Consider the following 16,903-nt stretch of genomic DNA (forward strand, 5'->3'; position numbering starts at 1 on the left):
TTGTCAATCTTTGTTCCATTGAGCATAATGCTGAGAAAACCAAGGTTTTCTAAATCATCATTGACAAAATGTGTGTTGTAGCCAATTTGATCATTGTATTGCAATCTATGTATTGTATGTGATTTCAGGGCACAGCCTATTTGGGGGTGTCAGTATCAGTCACAGGTGCACAGCTGCAGGGATTGGGAATTACAGGGAAGCCATACAGTTTTTCAACCGTGCGTGCGTTTGTTTTCAGTTCTTTAATTTACCGTTAAACATCCGGCTTTTGTTTATGCTGTCATCATCTTGCTTCAAAAGAAACATTTTAAATGCACTCAGAAGAACTGGTTTACTGTCAACGCACCACCCGTTGGAAAGAGCTTCAATCACACCATAGAAAAGGTGTTGTTAGGTTACACACACACACACACACACACACACACTTGACCCAGAATGACCCAGTGTGCAGACTTTATTCTTCTTTGTTGATTCTGACCCTAGTTTTCAGAGAGTGGATGAGCGTGCTTTATTGTTCTTTTCAGTATTATGGTCAGTAGCAAAGGCAGTAGTATTATAGTTAGTAGCATGGTTAGTATTTGAAAATAGTGGCACACTTGTGAGCTTGTAGATCTATTTTCATTGTTTTTATAAATACATTTTGAAAACTTCAAAATGTATATATAAAACTTGTGAATGGAATAATTTGACTCAACTTTTAAGTATTAAGTACTTTTCCACCACTGGTCCAACCCAACATCATGGTCTACATTTTCTCAGTGAAGTGAAGGGAAATCACCCCCAAACCACTCCAAACCACAGCAGGCAGAAGTGCTAACCAGCCTATATTGTATTAACATGCTCTCAGAGTCCTTAAAATAATGTTTCATTCTGGAAGCAAATGGATCGGTTCCATTTGGGTACTTAAATTGACACTAAGAATTTTAAACAGTGTTAAAGAATCCTGCAGATTTCAGCTGTAAAGTGTGAACATGTAATGGCAAATACTGTAATTTAACCCTGTCGTCCAATTTTACTATTCAAAGTAGCAAACTGACAGAAACAAAACCTTGAAACTTTTTATTTTGAAATTTCCTCATTGCTCATTGTCATTCCGGTTTCAAGTCACTGTGATCCTCATTTGGTTCCTCTTTTTACACATAAATGAACAGCTCAACACATTGAGGAGCCCTTATACTCTACAATGTTTAGCTTTTAAATATACAGAAAAAAAAATACCACATTCTAGAAATGTGAAAGTCAAAACTTTCATAAGTGCATGAATTATGATTAAAGGAAGTGGTGCGTGGATGGTGTTAAAAGCAAAGTTCACTTCATCTTTTTTTTGTATGTGTGTTAGTCTTTGTGATTGCAGGGAAAGGGATTGTTTTGTCCAGGCATGGAAGCATTCCATGGTGTCAGGATCGAACATCTTTTTTCTGGCTACCGATCCTGATTTCATTACCCCTCTTTAATATCAAATCCTCCAGTATAGACCATTTCAATAGATCAATACTGAAAGGGTATCGTGCAAAATTACAACTATTGCCTAATTTCTCCTTAGGCAAGCTCATCAGTCTCTGGAAATATGGCTGACTGGTGGGTTATAGCTGTCGCTATATCCGACACAAAGTGAAATTAGCGTTACACTTGTGAATGAGACCTGACCTGAATACTGTAAAACAATATCAAGTTGGCGTGTGACAAAATGGCTTTCCAGGTAGAAGTATTCTCCTGGGCAGTTAGGGGGTGCTGGATCCATGCTTTGCTACATGGGCGAGGCTTGGTGGTTGTTTTGGTCCGTGGCGGGGCCCTGGTCCTGTGTGCCAGCAGCAGCAGCAGCGCTGGGGGGTCCTGGTCTGTGGTAGAGCTCCTGCACGGTGCCCAGGGTCTCGGCCATGTCCTCTGGGTAACGCGTCTGAAGCTCCTCGTTGGCAACGTAGTGGGTGTCGGTGAACTCGGAGAAGTAGCGGCCCACCTCCGGGTGGCCGATCTCCAGGGGGGCCGAGTGGGGCTCCAGGTTCTCTGGAAGAAGCAACCACAAGGCACATGTACGTGTCATGTACTTTGTGTGGTATACAGTGTGATGGGGTTTTTGAGCGGTGCCAACGCGTGGCCCACATTGGCCACGCGTCACTGGACACTTAATGAAATGGATTCATAAATAGCACTGCTCACTTCACACTGGGTATTATTTTTAAACTCTGTCTGCAAAAAAAAGTTCTGCCATGAGTTGGTGTGTAATGCGTATTATTACTTGAGCCAGCAGAGCGCGCAAGTACTGCGTTTGGCTGTGTGTGTGTGTGTGTGTGTGTGTGTGTGTGTGTGTGTGTGTGTGTGTGTGTGTGTGTGTGAGGCTTCCAACAACTTGGGATGCCAAAAAAGCAGTTAAATGGCTTGCAAAGTTCTGTGCAATCTCTTCTACTATTGGTAGTCGCCAAATATGTTACTTGTACCCTTGATTGGTAAGTGGCTATTGGATATTCGTCCAGGATTTGCTGACTGTACATTATTTACAGCACCTTGTAATATTTATGTAATTGTATTTTATCTCTTACTGTATGTGCCTATGTGGGCATAAATAAATGATTGAAATGTGTGTGTGCGTGCGTGCGTACTACTCACCCTGTGCAGCGTAGCGACACGTGCCGTCTTGCACCAGGACGTTGTAGAAGGGCTGGTTGGCCCCACTGGACAGCTGCTGGACCCTCATGGTGGTGATCCACTCCTGGCTCATGGTGCACTTGGGGTCCCAGCCGTAGATCACACAGTTATAGCCTGACCTGATGTGGGGGCACACACAAGATTAGTGCTATGCAGAAAGAAGGGGTAGCTTAACCTCAATATACTGTAGTTGCATGTCAGGATTGGGCAGAATATATACAGTATATATATATATTCCAGGGCTCGAAATTAACTTTTTTCAATAAGTAAACCAACACGCTACATGCTATTAGGGCTACTGCAGCTCAGAGGGGACGGCACGTTCGTTTTCTGCGGAGGCAGGGAGCGCTCATTTTGGTCCACTCGACTGGCCGTTTTAGTCGCACCACAGGAATTATTTATAATCGTATGGGTGCTCCCAATTATATTCTTAGGTCGCATAGATTACATTTAGGCGCATTTGCATCCAAAAAATAAACGCAATTTCGAGTCCCGAACCGATATTCCCATTAAGGCAGTTGTGACCCACCTCTTGTGTTTCATGACGAGGCCAACAGAGTACTGCACCTCCCCGTGTTCTGGAGCGCTGCGCCTCTTGACTTCAGGCTCCACCGGGTGCCTCTTGTGCTGGATGTGTTCCAGTGTGTGCTGCACCAGGTAGCCCACCGCACCGTGCTGGGAGGGGTCCAGAGCCTGGATGTGCTGCAGAATGTCCAGCACCTGAGATAATAGTATTAGATCAGTGGTTCTCAAACTTTAAAATGTCAAGGTCTCCCCTTAACTCTGACAGTATACAAATGAAACCAAATGGACCCTCATTTGTAACCTGTCAGAGTTACATTCTTGTAAGGGTTCAATTTAGACCTCCCAAAAGGAACCCAGAGTCCCTGGACCCCACTTTGAGGACCACTGTAATAGATCAATAACAAAACATGTGTTAATCCACAGTGTGGATTAACACTTATGATTGTTTACTCTGCAATTCAAATGCCTGCCAACATGTACTTGTCTATCGACACAGTGTGCTTAAGTTAGTTATACATTAACTATTCCCCCCTTTAGTTAAGACTTACTTAAGGCCCGCTGCAAGACCGAGTTGGGTGTCAGAAATGTCAGATCCAGAAGCTCACAACGCGGTACGAGCTTGTAGATCAGTTATTTCCCAACACGTGACAACGCGTTGTACAGCGAAGGACAAATTCCCTCTTTAGAGTGACTGCCATTAACTCACTCAGCAAAACATGGACATTTTACACATAAGAAGGAACGCCCTCCAATAAAGAGGCTGAAAGATAAAAGCCAGGTTCTGTGTGTTGACCTTCTCTGGCCAGATGCCAAGGTGGAAGTAGAGGCGAGCCTGCAGCAGCAAGTACTGGACGTTGTCGGGGTTGATGGTGAGGTAGAGGTCCAGCGAGTCCCTCAGCAGCTGGTAGGATTTCTCATTCCCCTCTCTGAAAGGAGCCACACAACGCTCAGGTTAATGCAGTTCAATGTGGAAGTACAGTATACTTCTGCCATGGCAGAAAAGGAAGGGGGGGGAAATGGATCGGTATCAAGTTACACAATAACATGAAAGGTTTATTGTTATAACAAGATGTTTTTCATGTTATAACAAGTTATTTTCACGTTATGACACACACACTTACAGTATAGGCTATAATACAAAATTGTATACCAAATACACTAAACTATTTATCTTAGTTATTATGTGATAACCCATTCTTCTAAAACATTTCATGTTGTAACATGATAACTTACATTGTTTTAACACAACATAACGGTATATTAAAGTTATTATCACATAACAAGTTAACATGACACTGTGACGTGATACTGATCCTCTTTGGATCCATTTTTGCAACAATATGCTCAAACCAGAAAAGTAAACTGATCTTCAAATATAATTTAAGCATCCATGATTCAACACAACTATTCCAGTGCTTCTCTCTCCCTGGTCTACTGGACCATTTCTCAACACTGGACTTAACATAAGGCAACATGGCATCCAATATCGATAAACCTCGATAAGCCCATTTCATTAAAATGCATGCCCATCCTTTGAGACAAATAACCCTCTACCTGTCCCTGAGATGAGTGTCTGGCCAAATGACGAATGTGTCTGAATCTCTCGCATCTATCGATCCACTCCCCAGTCCACACCTGCTCACCCCTCCTCTTACAGTACCACCATCCATCCATACACACCAACTGACCAGCGTTGCCAGGTTTTGTGAGAGAAATAAGCAACCAGGTCTAGGAAAACAAGCCCAAAAGAAGCAACTAATAGGCCACATGAGCACTTTGAACCTATATATACATTATCTACAAGCTCACAACACGTGTTGTGAACTTGTAGACCAAAACAAGCTCACAACGCATGTTGTGAACTTGTAGATCCGCAATTTTCAAAGAAAAATCTTGAAAAATACATGTTTTTGAAACATTTTAAATACTTAAATCGGATAAAGGTCAGGTGGGCACCTCCATGTAAAATTGTCTATTTTGTCCAAATTGTTAAAAAATATATATATTTGAAAAATGCTCTTACATAATGTAAAGTATACATGATGTGAACACATCAAATCATTATCAGACTTAAATGTATACAGGTTTTATAGCAATTTGTAGAAATATTAGACCGTAATTGTTGAATCTTTACGCATGTAATGATCATGTACTGTATACGCTTTTACTTAATTTTTCAAATATATACTTTCTTTCTTTTATCATTTTGGACAAAATAGCCAATTTTACCTTGAGGTGGAGGAGTGTCCTTGACATGAAAAAAAAAAAAAAATGAAAACAGATTTAAAGAACCAGCTACACTTTAGAAACAAGCCCCCCCCCCCCCCCCCCCCCCAAAAAAAAAAAGAGAGCAACCATCAACTACCGATATTTACAAGCAGGTTTACAGAATAACAAACCCAAAGTTGCTTATAATAAGCACACCTGGCAACACTGCCAGTGACCTTGTATGTTCAGTTGTGATGCAGACCCTTACCTAGGGCTGTCACGATATGACATTTTACATGACGATTAATTGTCACTCAAATAATTGGCGATTAACGATTTAATTGTGTTTTTGTTGTTGAGAATTACATTTCTGTTTGGCTTGTAGGCTTTGAAGTTGCACATGGCAGATATGACACATAACCTAAATATACAAAGAAATTATGGACATATTTGACAACTTTCTACTTAAAAGATTACATTGATAGTGGAAATAGCCGATCTACAAGCTCACAACGTGTCGCAATGCGACGCGTTGTGAGCTTGTAGATCTGCTATTTCCACTATTTTTTACTTAAAAAAAATATATATATATATGAAACATTTTCAACATTCACGATAATGACGATTATGAAAAATAATCACGATTATGTAAAATAATTGCGATTAGACGATTATGTAATAATTGTGACAGCCCTACCCTTACCCTCTCTTGCCAATGTTCAGCAGGTTGCCAACCATCCTGAGCAGCACCTCTGTGGTGCTGATAGCACTGTAGTAGTCTGCTGTCACCTGGTGGCCAATCAGATACTCGCACTCCTTAGCTGTCAGCTGCTTGCCTTTACCAAAGGCATCAATGTAGACAAAGTCATAGATGTCTATGCTGCGGCGGGGAGAAGGTTTCGTCAATGCAACATTAAAACATTAAGTCATTCACACAACCTCATTCATTGTGTGACTGACTCACCAGAATGGCCTTGTGGTGACTGGACTGTAGGCTGAGAGGCCAAAATGAAATTGAATCAGTTGGCTCAAAACCAGGTTATTATAGTTTAGCATTTTTCAGTTTATTATTTCCAATTCCTTTTATTGGTTTAGCTTATTTATAATTTTTGTGGAGAATGCTTAATATCCACTCATATCAAATACTAGGCTTATGTATAAAATAATTTGCCAATGAAATAAATCGACAAAGACAAAAACTAAGGACATTTTCTCAATGGTTTTAGTCTGCTTTTGTTCGTTTTTTAAGCACATAACACAACACAGTTTCTTTTTCTTTTTTATTAAAAAATATTATAGTCATTGGTTAAATGCTATTGACTGGACAGGTGGATCTGAATATATTCACCACCACACCAACACACCACCACCTGCTCTTGGGTCACGAGGGGAGAGAAGTTAAGGACATACCCCGTTGGTTTCTGGCACCAGCGTAGAAGGAAATGATTGGGGAAGTTCACCGGCTCCAGCTGAACACCCAGCTTCCTGGCCAGCGTCATGTAGAGAACAGAGAGGCTTATGGGAATGCCCGTATGGCGTAGTAGCACCTGGAAGGAACGCAAGGGTGTTGTTTTATCATTTTATCAAAGCGAATAGAAACAATTGGCGTAACATTTGTGAATCCTATGAAAAGAAGTGCTGGAAAATCACTCAGGGAGGTATACCTGGTGGATGTAGGAGTTCAAAGGGTTGTAATAATCAAACTCATTGCCCTTGTATTGCAGTTGCTCGTATAGGACACTGTTGAGGGCGCCGACCACCTGCCTCTGGAGCTCATAGTCCTCCACGATGAAGCAGTCACCTGGATTATAGATCAGATGAGAAGATTTCATGAGCACATTAGCTGAATGGTAATGCATATTTCTATTTGAGTCAAGTGTTGACGCAACTCGATGAAAAATGTATGCGTCGCATGTATGTGTCTGATGTCATGTTGAGATTTGAGCATTCATTATCGAACAAATACATTTAATTATACAAAAATAATCATTTTCAATAAAATCAGTTTTTGAGAGAAGAATTTGGGAGATTCTCATATCTTTAAAGCATGAGAATCTATAATCTCATGTGTTTGCAAGCTTGTAGATTGGCTATTTTTGCAATTTCTGTGTGACTCGTTGTACGACAAAGTATAAAATAGGGCATACATTGATTATCAAAAACAAAGGAAAATAATAAGAAATATTAAAAAGAAAATCTATTTTAAAAAGATGCATCTTGGTTATTCTATCAATTGAAAAAGTGAACAACAGAAGGATTTATAATAAAATAATCAATAGTTATAATCATAAAAAGGCACTTCAGATGCCCATTTCAGCATAACCTGTACTTTTCACCCTCAATATACAGTAACTACAGTTGAAGGCTCACCCTGAGTGCTCCTCAGGCTGGGGTGGGAAGGATTCTTGATTCTCAGCATCTTCTTCACCTTGTTTGTGATCTCCCCCAGCTGGGCTGATATGCTGTCTATGGTGACATCTGCCAAGGGGTTACAATACTGGTCCACCAGCACAGCACCTGGGACAGCGAGGAGACCAATACAGGATAATGGTTCAGGCATGGCGTATAAACCTTTAGAGCCTGACATATATATTGGTCTGGCTGATTTATCAGCCATTATTTCACTTTTCTTTCACTTGTAGATTAGCTATTTTATGACATGTAAGTGTGTCCATTGTATAATTCTCTTTACAAAATGTCGGTCGTAACATCAGTAATCAGTGGTCTAGGAGGAATCTCCAAAACAGGATTGTGCCCAACAATATGGCATTGGTTGGGCTATACAAACCTTAATTTAGTCTCAGATTTTAAATGAGTTTGCAATAACATGTGTTAGATCCAAAGAAACATTTAGTGGTTTTACACGGACCATAATGCCTTGTGATGTTCTTTCACCAGAAAGGAGTATGTTCCATAGACTGTAAAAACAAAAAACAAGTGCATTTATGAAATGCCTGGCTGCAAGTAGTGCCGTCACTCTGTGCCTCGATATAGTGTTCTCTCTCTTTTACCAGAGCCGATATGCAAGACAAGACAACTACCCAAACTGATGACAATGACAATTATTAAGAGGCACATGTATAGTATAAGATTCTGAATGTTTGAATTCAAAAGTAAAAAATATCACGGTAGTAATCTTTTACTAGCACACTATCTGGTGCGCACGCGAAAGCAGGTGAAATACTCGCACCGATGAATGAGAGTGAAACAAGAGACTGGATCGACAGGCTACTCGCATCCAGTCAGGTGAAATTCTCGTATAGAATCGTGCTGGAAAAGGGACAAAAATGAAGGGGCGTCTCAAGTTTGCAATTCATTGTTATTCGGAGACCAAATAAGTACCTGTGCCTACTCCAGTCATTTGTCATCGGAATGAATGTCGATTATAACCTTTCGCACCAATGACAAAAGCCAGATGTTAGTGGAGGTTGGTGGGGTTGCCTGTGGGAAAGGGACTTTAGTAGTGTCTAGAGGTTGCTTTAGCACTAACCTGTTCTACATTAAAACAAAGGTGCCTTCATACGATATACAGTACGTCTATATTCACAAGGTATTAAAAAAATAAGTGTTTAGATGATTATCATTTTTTGTCATCTATTTTCAGCGATCAACCCATCTCGTTGCAACTTATTTTAATGTAACGCTAAAGCAGAACATTGCTATGGAGACAACTGTTAGGCTAGGGCTCCACCAAAAATGACGGCGTTGTGCCGGCGTAAAAAAAAAACAGTTGGTGGTGCCCGGGATCAAATCCAGAACCTTACGGTCCAAAGGCGATTGCTCTACCATCTGTGGAACGGCTTTATGAAATCATAGAGAGTCCATGTGTGTAATAATGTCTAACCTTCTAGAGCAGACTGCTGTTCTGAAGGCTGTTCCAAAAACGTCTTCAGACTCCTCAGGATGTTCTGTTGTCTCAGGAAGTAAAGGATCTTCTTCGCATAGTACTTCAATGTCAAGCTTTTTCTAAAGAGCAGTACAAAGTAATAAATATGACACAGTTACAGTATATACTTAGATCATGTAAAGTATGTTATGTATGAACTGTGGATACACAGTAAAATGCCAGTGTTCATTTAACTCCAAAGAGTTGTACAACTTGAACAAAACGGTCCATTAAGACCAGTAGCGCTTTGGAGGCCGGACGCGACCGGACGCCGTGTGGTCGGAAAATTCCCACACGGACGCACGGACGGCACCGAACGGTGCACGAGCGTGTAAATATAAAAGAGCGTCCGCCCGGAAAAGAAAATCCCAAAGCACCACTGATTAAGACAAAGGGTTTTACTGTGGCTACAGCATGGCTCTCACCTTTTGTCTGTGTTGAGTATGAAAAGGAGTTCATCTTCACAGAAGTGCTCCGGTGCTCCGAGTGACTCGATCTCTGCAAAGCTGTCTCCCAGCACCTGACCAACGCAAGGCTGTGTTACAGATCTCGGGGTTAGTTTGAAAACTCGCAAACTCAAATACTCATACTCATGTATCTAGAGGTCAAACTGCACCAAGGCTACTCAGTCGCAACTCCTTGAAACAAAACAGTTTGAAGGCCATGTTGAAAGGAGTTGCATTGGTGCGGTTTGGCCTTAACATTAGCTACTGTAGAAGAACTATGCCTGCAGCAAATATTACCGCAGGACAAACAAGTTTTCAATAAACATCAAGCAGACTTAAAGTTATACCATGTAACTTTTTTTATAAAACAAATCTTAAAATTGTCCTAACTCTTAAATCGCTAAAGTTTTAGAACACCCACTCCGTTATTTTCAGCTTCTGAAGCCTTCTCTTTATATATTTTCTTCTAGCAGTGACAGGGGCGGGATTTCCCGGCAAAATGACGTCATCATACACTACCGGCCAATCACAGCGAGGGTTATACACTGCCGGCCAATCACAGCGCATCTTGAAGTGGGGTCGCTAGCTATCACAATAGGGCGGCCATATTTGTAGGCGCCCGTGTGTCTCTATCTATACTCGGGTGAAACACTCCGTTTCTCCGGAATGCCTGAACGCACAGGAACCAGGGACCCCTCCAAAGATAGATCTCGGCGAGGTGGAGGCAGACGCGGGGGTGACGGGGGGGTGTGAGGCCCGGTCCGCGGCGAAAAACGTCCGAAAGACGCGGGCGCTACTGACCACTAGTTGAGCAACTTACACAGTATAGCTTTAAATTGGTCTCATTGATCTCTATTTGGCAAGAGTAGACTACTTTTTAAAATGTCTTTCTGCCTCATTTGGCCAGTAATACACCACTAACAACCTATTAACTCATTGACTGCCAAGGCCCGAGTTTCCCGAGTTATTACAGTAGTCCCAGGCTGCCACAGCCCGAGTTTCCCGAGTTGGAAGCCATTTTGGAAAAAAAAAAAAAAAAAAAAAATCTCAAAATTTTTTTTTATAAAAAAAATTCTAAAAATGCCTCAAATGTATTAGGCATGATCGCAATTGCAAAATTGCATGTTTAGCCCCATAACAAACACATCTTTCAAAATGTCAAAAATGGCTGTTTTGTCTGACTTTGAAGGCTTGTATCTCATGAATGCCTGAACGGATTTCCAAGCGGATTTTTTTGTTTGAAAGCTGTTAAAAAGTACTACACATATGGTGCATGATCTAGGCATGGACGTGCACGATCCGTGCACTCAAAATTGATCCGTGCACTAGAAATTTAGGAAGGTGGCAGTGTTTGTTTTGTCTGACTTTGAAGGCTTATATCTCATGAATGCCTGAACGGATTTCCAAGCGAATTTTTTTGTTTGAAAGCTGTTAAAAAGTACTACACATATGGTGCATATATGGTGCATGGGCATGCACGATCCGTGCACTAAAAATTTATCCGTGCACTAGAAATTTAAGAACGTGGCATCCTGGTACTTGGCAGCCATCTTGAAAAGGGCATTCAATGAGTTAATGGCCTACTTTTACCGTAAAGTTACCGTAGGGCCGGCTTCAATTCTAATCCAACATAGTGAGAATGGTAACATTAAGGTTGCGCTTAGAGGGGATACTTACAACCTCTGTGAAGAATCTCTTGGAGATTGATTCTACCGTCCTTCTGATCTGTAAACCAACGACATGTCGCGTTCGGTACTCTCTGAGCCAGTCACAAGACTCATTTTGACGATAATACTTCTGTAACCTTGGCCATCTGTTAAGAACAATTAATTCCATGGTTAAATGCAGACAGTTTAAAAACTGTTCAACCTGACATCATTTCACAAACAATACATGTTTAGTTTATATTACTAAAGTTCAGCATACATTAATAAACTTATCCATATGATTGCACAGATCATAAAAGCATATTCATAATATATTTTATTGTGTCATTTTGACACAATAAAATCATCTGAGAGTACTGACAACCAAGAAGTACTACAACAGATTACTGCCTTCCTTCCCTCTGTAAAGACAAAAGCATTGCAATCTGCTCGATAATAACTTGTCCAAAAGGTGTTTTTTTTTGTGCCAGAAGAACTGCATTCTTTTGCAGTTCACATGAAACATCCAAGGTCACTTGAACAAAAACACTTGAGCTTATAGACTTGCAGTATACACAGTAAAATCCCCCAGTGTTCATTTATCCATTTGACAAATGCCATTTGTTACTCAAGAGACCCAAAATAAGGGTCCATTTGGTTACATGTGGACTCTCTCAGAGTTAAATGAACACTCTGTCTGGATTTCATACTGTGGAGTGTCTTAAAGTGACTGCATAGTAAAGCATGTCTGTGGCCTGGCTGCAGCGTGATGTTAAATTACATCAGCAGAACGTCAACGTTCTGACAGCTCCTATGGAATTTGCAGCGAAAGAAAAATAACCTTAAACCAAACTGAGAAACAACAGTATAGTCTGCCAAACAAGCAGATAAGGAAAATGTGTCTGTAGCACCCAGAGAGAGGAAGAAGAATAAAATCTAAATGTATATCACCACCTGAGTTTATATTGGTGTCCCCAAACCTTCCCTCTGCCGTGACACACATCATGCAGCCTCTTGCAGCTGCAGGAAACGTTGCAGATGTCGTCGTGTTTGAGGACGGGCGAGCACAGGATCAACTCCAGCAGCTCGGCTGGCAGCTCGGTCAGTTTCTTGGCGTTTTTCGGGGGTTCAGGGATAATCCCGTTGACACCACTGGCTCCATGCGTCGCCATCTTTATTGTTTACCCCGATTACATCACCGCTCCGGCCCGGCCCCTTTATTGCGCAGGGGGCGGGCTGAGGGCGGGGCCTGGAGTCCCCGGTTCCCTCCCCTTCCGGTGGACCATAATAATAATAATAATTCTCTCGCGTGAATTCGCATAGTACATAGTATGAAATGTGTGTGTATATTATTATTACTAGAAGCTCGGCCGCCGAGCGTCTAGTCGGCGCCCTGGCCAACTCGGGAACAATGTAAATAGGGGATGAATGCCCTGCCCTTTAATGCAAACCCCATTATACCTGTTGTCATAGGATCTGTTTTGACCATCTGTTTGTGTGTGTCCATTTATGCCCATATATGGGGATATCTGTCTGTCTACGTCCATTTTATATCCATATATGGAGATCTCTGTAGGACCCGTTTTGACCATCTGTTTGCCTGTGTCCATTTATGCCCATATATGGAGTTATCTGTCTGTCTGCGTCCATTTTATGCCCATATATGGAGATCTCTGTAGGATCTGAATTGACCATCTGTTTGCCTGTGTCCATTTATGCTCATATATGGAGATATCTGTATCTGTCTGTCTGCATCCATTTCATGCCCATATATTATGGAGATCTCTGTATCTGTTTGTCTGTGTCCCTTTATGCCCATTATGGAGATCTCTGTATCTGTCTGTGCCTCCGACTGTGTTGCAGACACAGTGCTGGTTCCCCCTTTAATGCAAACCCCATTATACCTGTTGTCATAGGACCCGTTTTGACCATCTGTTTGCCTGTGTCCATTTATGCCCATATATGGAGATATATGTATCTGTCTTTTTACGTCCATTTTATGCCCATATATGGAGATCTTTGACCATCTGTTTGCCTGTGTACATTTATGCTCATATAAGGAGATATCCGTATCTGTCTGTCTGCATCCATTTTATGCCCATAAATGGAGATCTATGCAGACACAGTGCCGGTTCCGGAAAACCCTGATGTCAGACATCAGAATCTGAACCTTTCGTGCTGGTTCCAGAAAATCGCGTATCGGATCGGGTCGAGGCCGGGCACTGCACTACCTGCTGCGGCGGGGAACGCGCGTGCCGAATTTGAAATAGGGAATGAATGCCCCACCCTTTATTGCAAACCCCATTATACCTGTTGTCATAAGAGCCGTTTTGACCACATGTTTGCCTGTGTCCTTTTATGCCCATATAGGAACATCAGAATACGTAACCATGGCATTTTTTGTTGACTCATGTGGCGTACGTGATGTCAGAGCCTTTTATGAAGTGATGTCACAATGAGTCAGCGCCTGCGCCGATTTCCTCCGGAACAGCCTGATGTCAACAATCAACCCCGCATAAGGAGATTCCGAACGTTTCGCGCCGGTTCGGGAAAACCGCGCGTCGGGTCGAGTCGAGACCCGGCACTGCACTCCGTGCCGCGGCGGGGAACGCGCGTGCCAAATCTGAAGCCGGTGGGACGAACGGTTCTCGAGATACGCGGATTACAGACACACAGACAGACACGCAGAGACTTCTCGCATTTATAGATAGATTATTATTTATTTTTTTTACCAAATATGGAGATGACATCATAGATGTCTGACATCATAGACCACAAAAGACTGACACAGTATGTCCATATATGGGCATTCCAAGCTATGGGCTTAATATTGATCTCCATATATGGGCATAAAAGGGACAAGAAATCTCCATATATGGCCATTAATTTATTATTAGTGAATACATTTTCCCCATTGACTTGAATGGGCAAAATTCAAATGGTAAGAAGAAATTCATTTGCAAGAAGCCCTATTCACGGCCCGCCCACTCAGCAAATTTCTCAGCAACTTCCTGGTGCTGACGTCAGTTTAGAAGGGTAAAATATCACAGAAATTGCTGGACTTAAAGCCAACAAATCATTATTTCGAACGGTAAAGTAAATTATAACGCTTTGTACCTTTTACTATCTTGTGTTCTTGTTCATGCTAGCCGTATTTTATACTGTACTATTCGGAAATTGCATTAAATTTGCGATTTCTGTGATTTTCTGTGATATTAGTAGTTTTTCCCCTTCAAAACGTTACTTGAGCACCGGGGGGATGCTGAGTGGGCGGGCCGTGAATAGGGCAGCATGACTCAACGTTTCAGCAACCACACTTGCAATTTCAAATTGCATCATTCTAGTTGCTATTTCGTTTTGTATTGTCCCTGTTATTGTTCTTATTGTATTGCTGCATTGTTGAGGAATATGGTTTAGGTATTTCCTCCACGGACATATTATGACACATTAAGTGGCAGGAAAGACAGTAGGTCAGTGCGTCAGTCTGTTGTTCAGAAGTCCAACCACTCTTTTATGTATATACAGGTGGCTGGAGAGATCTCACCTCCCGCATGACAGTCATCAAACACCGGGCAGAGTCCACAGGGGGCTCTGACCAGTCCAGTGGGCTGTATGATGGGGCTCACGCCTCGGTACAGCTTCATCTGTCCATCTATGCTGCCCTCTGTCCCCTCCTTGACAGCGACGATGGTCATCTCCACCTTGCCATCATAAATCAGCATGTTGAGAATGGTCTCTATTTCCTCCATGGACAGGTCCACCTTGCTGATACCAAGGTCACGTATGTATTTCCAAACTTCGTGTGGCATGGCATAGGAGCTGTTCCTCTGAGCCATGGGACTCTGTTTGCTGTCCCTCGCTGCCTCGGCCTTGCTCTGAAGGAACTTGCAACACTGCTGGTTGAGTACCTCCACAAAGACCTGGTCAGTGTACAAGTCTGCTCTGGTCAACGAGAGATCAGGCCGCAGGTTGTATGACATATACACCTTCGCAGAGGCAGCCCCCGTCTTGACAGCTTTAATGAGTGTCTTGCTCTCCAGGCTCTTGAGAATCTTGTTTACTTCATTCAGAGGGAGGTTGCTCTTAAAGCGTATGTCCCTGCTCTTGATGCCTTTGCTTCCCGTGTCCTCGATGACCTGGTAAACCAATCTCTCCTGGATGTCTGAACCTTTCATCTTGCTGACTGTCTGCGTGTCCTTCATGATGAAAATGGGTCCAGTGCCCTTTCTGTTTCCGATTTCCAGCTGCCCCAGTTTCACCAGTCTGTTGAGGACCATGGCTCTCTGCTGGGGCAGCAGGTGAGGCATGTCATTCTGGATCACCTGGTCTGTGATACCATGCGGGAACTGCTGGCATAGTGCCTTTATCCTGTTTTCTATCTCCACAACATCAGCATCATTCAACTCCTTCTTGACCTTGACCTCTGCCATGTATTATTAAAGTGAATTCTCACCTAAGTAGCATGGGTAGAGTGATTCTGGGTCCTAAAAGCTGTTTAACGATGGATATTCAGGTTGGGGCAGTCACTTGTTCATAGCTCACAGCAGTTGTGACGGCTTAATAGCATTTCCTTTAGTCCAGTGGTTCACCCGTCTTCACCAAACTTATAGGCCACACAACTAGAAGCCTTCAGATCCGACTCATCATGACTTATTGATGATATGCCTGCCCATATAAGGAGGCAGGTCAGTCTATGATGTCAGGACTATGACATCATATCGATGACATCAAAGACTTTAGGTTCTGGACGACCGACTGAAATCACACTGAAGTCCAAATGATCCAGAATGCCTGGTCTTCAACCTCCCAAAACATTCAGTGTGTGTGTTCCCTTCAATGGCTTCAGGTTGCTAATTGCATCCAGTACAATAAACACTGGTGTTGGCCTACGAGGTAACCAAAGGCATGGCACCCTAGCCTTGCAGGGCCATCATCCCCCCCCCCTGCAGTGTGAATGAGTCTGGCAACGCCAGGCTAATGGCACCCCTGTACCTTCAGAATATGATCCATTCCTGTGTTAGCTGATCTAAGTGAGTGGGAAGGGTTGTGGGCCTTTCCACTCACTTAGATCAGCTAACACAGGAATTCTGCGAGACTTCCCTAAAACACCCTGAACAACATTCCACATACACACCTAGACTACTCTCCTTCCTGTCTCCCAAACTGTGGCATAAACGCCCCCTTGCAGACAAAACTGCACTCACGTCCCATTTTCCATTGTAATCTTGAAAGACTCACCTCACCACTAGTGCTCTGCAAGCTCGCCACAGAAGTACTTCCATTAACATAGTTTTTGAAATATATACAACTTACATTTTAAAAGTCGATGATGGGTCTCTGCGATCAGACTGAAACCGTGCCCTTGGAGTCAGACGTCATTAGATAATGTTTTTGGGACCGTAGGTCGCATTTACTATGAAAACCTACAGCTCATGTCACGCTCCATAAATGGGCAAGACAGAATTCATTTGCAAGTGTGACTTGCGTCTCGGCAACCATACTTTTGCAAATTAATTCCATCCCTTTTATGCCCATATATGGAGATCCCT

The 16,903-nt window shown here is 42.4% G+C and overlaps 2 protein-coding genes across 3 annotated transcripts; both read right to left on the bottom strand.

Moving 5' to 3' along the window:
• Positions 1-1,044: 1,044 nt before the first annotated feature.
• fbxo21 (F-box protein 21) lies at positions 1,045-12,526 on the bottom strand (the record flags this gene model as incomplete). The annotated part of the gene is made up of 12 exons (XM_080738718.1): positions 1,045-2,004; positions 2,605-2,762; positions 3,173-3,363; positions 3,962-4,094; positions 6,080-6,256; positions 6,787-6,923; positions 7,041-7,177; positions 7,747-7,893; positions 9,221-9,342; positions 9,688-9,782; positions 11,386-11,521; positions 12,309-12,526. 12 exons carry the CDS (start codon positions 12,524-12,526, stop codon positions 1,748-1,750), a joined length of 1,908 nt encoding a protein of 635 aa, XP_080594844.1. The 3' UTR covers positions 1,045-1,747.
• Positions 12,527-14,845: 2,319 nt separating this feature from the next.
• Positions 14,846-15,784, bottom strand: LOC308295210 (DNA-directed RNA polymerase III subunit RPC6-like; the record flags this gene model as incomplete). 2 transcript variants are annotated; one of them, XM_080738212.1, is made up of 2 exons in its annotated part: positions 14,846-15,229; positions 15,359-15,784. In XM_080738212.1, the coding sequence occupies 2 exons, from the start codon at positions 15,782-15,784 to the stop codon at positions 14,846-14,848; spliced, it is 810 nt and encodes a 269-aa protein (XP_080594338.1). The 2 variants fall into 2 exon arrangements, with proteins under 2 accessions (XP_080594338.1, XP_080594337.1); XM_080738211.1 differs by having other exon boundaries at positions 14,846-15,784.
• Between the last annotated feature and the right edge of the window lie 1,119 nt (positions 15,785-16,903).

The sequence above is a fragment of the Nannobrachium achirus genome, assembly GCF_963921795.1.
Source record: "Nannobrachium achirus genome assembly, chromosome: 12".
NCBI classification, from domain to species: Eukaryota; Metazoa; Chordata; class Actinopteri; order Myctophiformes; family Myctophidae; genus Nannobrachium; species Nannobrachium achirus.